Raw genomic sequence first — 7,225 nt, 5'->3', positions numbered from 1 at the left:
GAAAGCCTTATCTTCCTCGTCCATCTCCTTGGTCTGCTTCTTGGGCTGTTTCAGGGTCTTCTTCTTACCACCTTCGTGGCCAGACATGGCGCCGGCCGCCCCTTCCCCAGACCTGCTGTTGAAACCCCTCATTTGAGCTTTTTAGCAAGCAGTGTGACTTTGGCTAGGCCTGTGCTGGGACTCAGTTTTTTCACTAGGCTGGCAAGAGGAATATAAATGAAGTAGAATTCCAAGAAGACAGACTAGTCAATGAAAGCAAGATTTCAGATAGCTGTGTGCACAGGAATAAATAATGCTGATGTGTAGGCACAGTATGGTCATCTAACAAATAGCTTGTTCCTGGGCATTACATAATTTTAAGACAACTCCAAAAATTTCATGTGCATAAATAAAACCTCATCATGACTGAAATAAAAAGTAAAGTTAGGTAATGTCTTGATGATTTAAATCAAATATGAGAAAAAAAGCATAAAAATGGAGGCAATTCCGTTTAACCATATTTTTTAAGTCGAGCTGAAGAATGACTCCACTAATCTGGTTCTTATTGGAAAGCGCCATACATGAGACAGCGGAGAGAAGTTTCTGTTCACAGAAAACATGAATAAGAGCAACACTTCAAGAAGTAAAAAGGAATATGACAGGGCATGTCTAAGGGGAAGGGGATGCGGGAGCATCAAAAAGATCATTTACTTGTAAAAAGAAAATGTAGGTAAATTATACGTGACGTGCTTTGTTTAAAAGCAGACAGAAATGATGCCTAAGCAAAATGCCAGCTCAGCCAGCTTGTTGGTCTCCATCTTACAGTGAACATGAATGAGTAAAGAGAAATATTTTCACTTTGCAGCTGTACCACAAAGCACCTATCAGTAGTTCCACTATCATTTCTTCACCCATATTTTTTAAAATCCACAGAGAGATTGGAGTTGGTAAAAATACATGTTCCATGGATACAAAGAAACAAAATATAGGGCTTTCATGATTAAAATTAAAGAATATTTGACAATATTTGTCTTGAACTTCATAGCTCCCCAGGGTTTCCTTCACCTAAAATCCTAAAAATAAAGTCCAATATAGTCTAAGGTATGAGACACAGCTATTATAAGTAAAAACATTATGTGTTCACCTACTCATTCAAATGTTTAAAATAGACTGAGGTGTTGCTCCCACCAAGATTGGTAAAGTTTGCTTTAAAAAGAAATATGAACTGGGCACAAAGTATGTATCCACATATTTGTACAGGAGAACTTAAATATGACTGATGATACATATATGATATTGATCTATTTCCTTAGTTAACTATCATTATCATATTAAATTAATCCAAATAAACCTCCCTGTCATTGAGTTGATTGTGACTCATGGCGACCCTCCACTGAGCAACCAAAGCTGTAAATCTTTACAGGAGGAGTTCCAACCTTCTCCTTCAGAGCAGCTGGTTAAGCCAACTGTGGAGAATTCAGCTAGCAGCTCACCATGTCAGGCACCATAAGTAAGAAAGTTAATTTAGCTTTTCTTTGATGAAATCCCAGGCATAACTTGCATTTTCTTTTATTCCCTCTGTCTTATTTTCTTTCTCTAAGACATGCATTCCAGAAGATAGAGCTTAACGTTAGTCAAGACAAATTCAGAGTGAAAAACCAGTGGAGTATGTATTTTCAGAACATATATGTTATGTGGGTTCTACAATGTTAGCATTAAATCACAAGCACATCTTTTTCAGGTTTCCTTGCCTGTTTTTTAAATCACTTAGTCTAAAGTTACATTTAGTACTTTTTTTCACCATGCAATGATTTGTCGTTTTATGGATTTGTTTTTTATTTATGGTTATATCCTCTTTATGATTCCTCACATTGCATGTTGTGCATTGTTGTTTCTTGATTAGTCTTGTAAAATGCTGTGTATATTAATCTAAAAGCTGACAATTGGTTGAATTTATTATAACTTTGTTTTCTATGTTATTATATTTCTTAATAGCTTACTTCTCTGATCTTTAATTGTATTCCTTTATTATTGTTATGCGCATGACACACCCTTGCTGAAACTGAGGAAGACCTGAGGCATTTGCTGCAGATGGTCAAGGACTACAGCCTTCAATATGGATTGAAGCTTAAAATCAAGAAGACGACAAACATGGGGGGGGGTGGCGGGGGATTGTATAACAGTGAAAGGATATATATATATATTACTTTTCAAAGAGAAAAGCAAACTGGGGGTGGGGAGGAGTGGGCAGGGAGGACAGTGTGTAACAATGAATGAATGGAAATCCAAAGGCCCTGTAAACTTTCAGTAAAATAAAAAAAATTAAAAAAGAAGACAAAGATTCTTATCACGTGGCTAATTGTCATCATCATATTAGATGGTGAAGAGATTGAGGTTGTTAACTGCTTCAGCTTTCTTGGCTCTACAATCAACACTCTTAGTACCAGCAGCCAGGAAATCAAAAGATGATTGCATTGGGAAAATCTGCAGTGAAGGACCTCTCCAGAGTACTGAAGAACAATGATGTCAGTCGAGAGACTAAGGTGTGCCTGATCCAGGACATGGTCTTTGCAATTACTTGCTATGCATCAGAAAGTTGGACAATGACTGAAGAAGAATGATGCCTTTGGGCTGTGGTGCTGAAGGAGAGTATTGAGTGGACTGCTAGAATAACAAACAGGTTTGTCCTAGACAGGGTGAAACCAAGCTGATCCTTGGAGGTAAGGATCCTGAATCTCTGTCTGACATACTTTGAGCATGTTGCAAGGAGGGACCAGTCCTTGGAATGGAACATCATGCTTGGGAGAGTGGAGGGACAATGCAAGAGAGGAAGACCCTTGATGAAATGGATTGACTCAGTAACTGGGGTACTGGGGGAAGGTGTGTCAGAGACAGTAAGGTTGGCTCAGGATAAAGCAGGGTTCAGAGCTCTTGTACATAGGGTCGCTATGAGTCACAAGTGACTCAAAGGCACATAACAACAACAACAACATCTAGTTTCTAAGTTAAAAGTCTAAATTGTTTATTTTCTTGGTAATTACACTTAAAGCTATATACTTACCTCTAGGTACTGCTTTATTTACTTCCTCAATTTATAAAAACTAATTCTGAGTTTTTTCACTTAACATAGTATTTCCAGTTAATCCATGTCATAGCATGTACTGGAACTACATTCTTTTTTACAACTGAACAATATGCAATTGTAAATATGTTTTTATTTCATTGTCTTTAGACATTCATCCAATGACTGACACTTGGATTGCTTCCTGTTTGGGAGTATTATGAATAATGCACCATTAACATTGGTGCAAAAATATGAGTCTCTGCTTTAATGTCTTTGGGGTATGGATTGACACAGTGACTATAACGATGTGCTCAAGTATAGCAGAGATGGTGAAGATGGCATAGGACCGGGCAGGGTTCAAGTCCATTGTTCACAGTGTCATTACGAGTTGTAGTTAACTTGACAGCACCTAACAACATTAGTCCCTGCTTTAATGTCTTTGGGTATATATTCAGGAGTGGAGTTAGTGGACCCAGTAATAATTCAATATTTAACTTTGTGCATTAAGATCAAATTTTATTTCATCAGGAAACCTACCATTTTACAATTCAATCACCAAAGTACAAGGGTTAAACCTTTTCCACATCCTGTTCAATGCTTACTATTTTCTTGAGTTTTGTTTTATTACCTAGTAGATATGAAGTGGTATCTTACAGGATTCAAATTTGCATGTCCCTAACAAATAATCTCCCTAGTGAATCTGCTAATGAATGAATTCTATAGGTCAGTTCTGACTCTAGTACACAACAACAACAATGAATCTGCTGTCAAGGACCTCTCCAAAGTGCTACAGAGCAAGGATGTCAGTTTAAAGGCTAAGGTGTACCTGATCCGAGTCATAGTTTTTCAATAGTTACATATACATCTGAAAGTTGGACATTGAATAAGGAAGACCAAAGAAGAATCAATGCTTTTGAATTGAGTTGTTGAAGAAGAGTATGAAAAACTGAAAATTCCATGGATTGCCAAAACATCTTGTAGGAAATTCAACCATGATGATGCTGATTTGGGGGTAGGGCGTGGGGTTTGGGGAGGTGCGGGGGGATTGTGTACCAATGAGGGAGTTTTTCTTTTGCTTTTCAAGGAGAGGAGCAAACGGGGGGGGGGGGGGAGGGGTTTGTGCGGGGAGAAGGGTGCAACAATGAATGAATGGAATTCCAAAATCTCTGTAGATGTTCATTGAAATGAAAATTAAACAAACTAAATTAATAAAAAAAAAGAAAAGATGGTGTAACTTCATCTTACATACTTTGGGCATGTTGTTAAGACCTCATGTTGGGGAAGGTGGAGGAGCAGTGAAAGAGAAGAAGACTCAAACCACGATGAATTGACACAGTGACTGTAACAATAGGCTCAAACCGTCAGAAATTATGAGGATGGCACAGAATATGGTAAGGTTCCAATTTGTTGTTCACAGGGTCACTTTACATTGTAGTTGACTTGAGGATGCCTAACAACAACAAAACTCCCTGATATCAAATCCTACTACACAGCCATAGTGGTCAAGATAGCATGGTACTGGTACAGTGACAGACACATAGATCATTGGAATAGAATTGAGAATGAGAATCATCTCATCTACCTATGGTCAACTGATTTTTGACAAGGAGATGAAATCAGTTAAATGGGGAAATGAAAGCTTCTTTAACAAGTGGTGATGGCAAGGTTGAAAAACTATCTGCAGAAAACTCAAGCAAGACTCACACCTCACACCCATACACAGAAAACAACTCAAAGTGGATCAAGGACCTAAGAGCAAAACCAAGGACTATAAACCTCACCAGAAAAAGCTTGGAAGAACTCTAGAAGCTCTAATCCACAACATGAAGAGTCTTCCAAGCACCCTGGAAAACCTACAACCAGGAGAGAATAAATAGATAAATGGGACCTACTAAGAATAAAATCTCTATGCACATCATAAAACTTCTCCAACAGCGTAAAAAGGAAAGCCACAACTGGGAAAAAATATTTGGTAATGACATGTCTGAAAAGGAACTTATATCTAGAATTTATAGAATACTCCAGCACCTCAATAAGATAAAGATAAACAACCCAATTACAAAATGAACACAGGATATGAACAGACGCGTCACCAAAGAAGACATTCAGATGGCAAACAAACTCATGAAGAAATGTTCAAAATCTCTAACTCAAAGAGAAATGCAAATCAAAACAACTATGAGATATCTTCTTACCCCAGTAACAATATCAAAGTTCAATAGAGCAGCAAACAACAAATACTGGCGAAGTTGTGGAGAAATTGGAACCCTTATTCACTATTTTTGGGAGGATAAATTGGTGCAACCATTATGGAAGGCAGTATGGAACTTTCTAAAAAAGTTGGAAATGAAAAAACTATTTTATTTATTTTGTTTTTTAATACAATTCCACTACTGGGAATATACCCTAAAGAAACCAGGGCTGCCACCCAAACAGAGAAATGCATACCTACATTTATTGCTGCATTGTTTACATAGCAAAGAGATGGAAGCAACCCAAGTGCCCATCAATAAATGAATGGATAGAGAAGCTGTGGTATAGTCACACAATGGAATACTATGCAGCACTGAAAAACAAGAAACTCAAAATATTATACAAAATGGGTGACCTTGGAGGACATAATGCTGAGCAAAAGATCTCAGTCACAAAAGGACGAATACTGCATAATGCCACTGTTATAAAAAAGGACTGACATTGGGGTTGGGGGAAACTGAGAAAAGAGAGGGTAAATAATGAACACTGCATTGGAATAGAAAGAATGGTTTAAAAGGAATATATGAATAGTCATTATCTGCATAACAACAGTTCAGAATAAGAGGTGCATAGCAAAGTGGACTGGGATTGGGAGAGGGAGGAAATTGTACAATAGTGAGCTTTTTTTTTTTTTTTACTTTTCACATTTTTCCTTTATTTTTCTCAGAAGATACCAATACATTATGAATCTAACAACACGACAGTCACAATTTTTCAGTAGGCCCAAGGTTTCTGCAGGTATCCCTGCAGGTCACGGCAGCATGAAGGATCCTGAGAGTTCAGATGTTAAAGCTTTCTCCACAGCCACACGTTCCTTTGATGTTTGGGTTATTGAACACAAACTCACTGGATAATTTGTCTTCTACGTAGTCCATTTCTGTTCCCAAAAGGGGGAGTTGTGCTTTCTTTTCGATGAACACTCTGACCCCATCTTGAACAACTTCTTCATCAGAATCTCCTTTTGTCTTTGTATATTCTAAAATATAAGAAAGGCCATTGCAACCTCTGGTTCGAACACCAACTTTCACACCTGCATGTTCAGGCTTATCTTTAAGAAGCTGTTTTATCTTGTGTACTGCTGAAGGTGTCAGGGTTAGGGCAGCCCGGGTGGGCTGCAGCTTCCTCTTGCTGACAGCCCGGACAGTGGCTCGGACTAGGGAAGCTGACATCTTCGCTGCCCGGGTGCCTCGGGCCAGGGCTCCCAACCCTCAGCCTCTCTCCATGGACACGGCACGCACTATTAGTGAGCTTTTTTTAAAGAGAAAAGCAAATTGTGGAGGAAAATGTGCAACAATGAATTAAAGGAAATCCAATTTTTCTGTAAACTTTCATTAAAATCACAATAAAAAGTTATTTATTTTTTTTTTAAAAAAGAGATCTCCAGTTGTCTAGTGGCAAAGAGCTGTATTATCAGTCTGAGGGCACATGGTTTGAATGCACCAGCTGCTCTGTGGAGAAATATGGGCAGTCTCCTCCTGTAGATTTACTGCCTCTGAATACCTGGTGGAGAGTCGGCAAAGAATCACCTCAAGCCTGACAGTACGGAACAACAAGAACAAGATTGTCACATCTTCTTTAAAGAAATGTTTATTCAGAGACTTCTGGAAGAATGGTGAACAAGTCAAACTGGGAAATCTGTCACTCTCCAGCAGGAACATCAAAAGGGAAATACAGTCACAGACAATAATTCTAGAATTCTAAAATTTGAGGGAAATTTTTGAAAGCAAAGTCAGCCACGGAGGAGAGCGAAGATGTGAGTGAGTACCAATTAAAGAGAGAATAGCCATTCCACAAACTCAACCTGAACTGCCTTTGAGAGGCTAGGCTGGGGACCCACCATGAACTGCCAGTGTCTCACTTGCACCATGGAGAAGACAGGACCTCATCTTCCTGCTACTCACTGACATCCGGATGAATGAATTTCCACCT

At 38.6% G+C, this 7,225-nt stretch overlaps 1 protein-coding gene across 1 annotated transcript; it reads right to left on the bottom strand.

The window, feature by feature from the left end:
* Positions 1–6,075: 6,075 nt before the first annotated feature.
* Positions 6,076–6,465, bottom strand: LOC102850936 (iron-sulfur cluster assembly 1 homolog, mitochondrial-like). Its single transcript, XM_006897743.1, has one exon. It carries the CDS (start codon positions 6,463–6,465, stop codon positions 6,076–6,078), a length of 390 nt encoding a protein of 129 aa, XP_006897805.1.
* Between the last annotated feature and the right edge of the window lie 760 nt (positions 6,466–7,225).

Source organism: Elephantulus edwardii, unplaced genomic scaffold (assembly GCF_000299155.1).
Source record: "Elephantulus edwardii isolate Elephantulus edwardi_28Jun2011 unplaced genomic scaffold, EleEdw1.0 scaffold00214, whole genome shotgun sequence".
Lineage (NCBI taxonomy): Eukaryota > Metazoa > Chordata > Mammalia > Macroscelidea > Macroscelididae > Elephantulus > Elephantulus edwardii.
The sequence above is the reverse complement of the archived record's forward strand: the minus strand, read 5'-3'. Positions and strand labels throughout refer to the sequence as shown.

Bases quoted from the DNA above. Each gene is read 5' to 3' on its own strand.
- LOC102850936 (XM_006897743.1), bottom strand. From the start codon at position 6,465: ATGTCAGCTTCCCTAGTCCGAGCCACTGTCCGGGCTGTCAGCAAGAGG.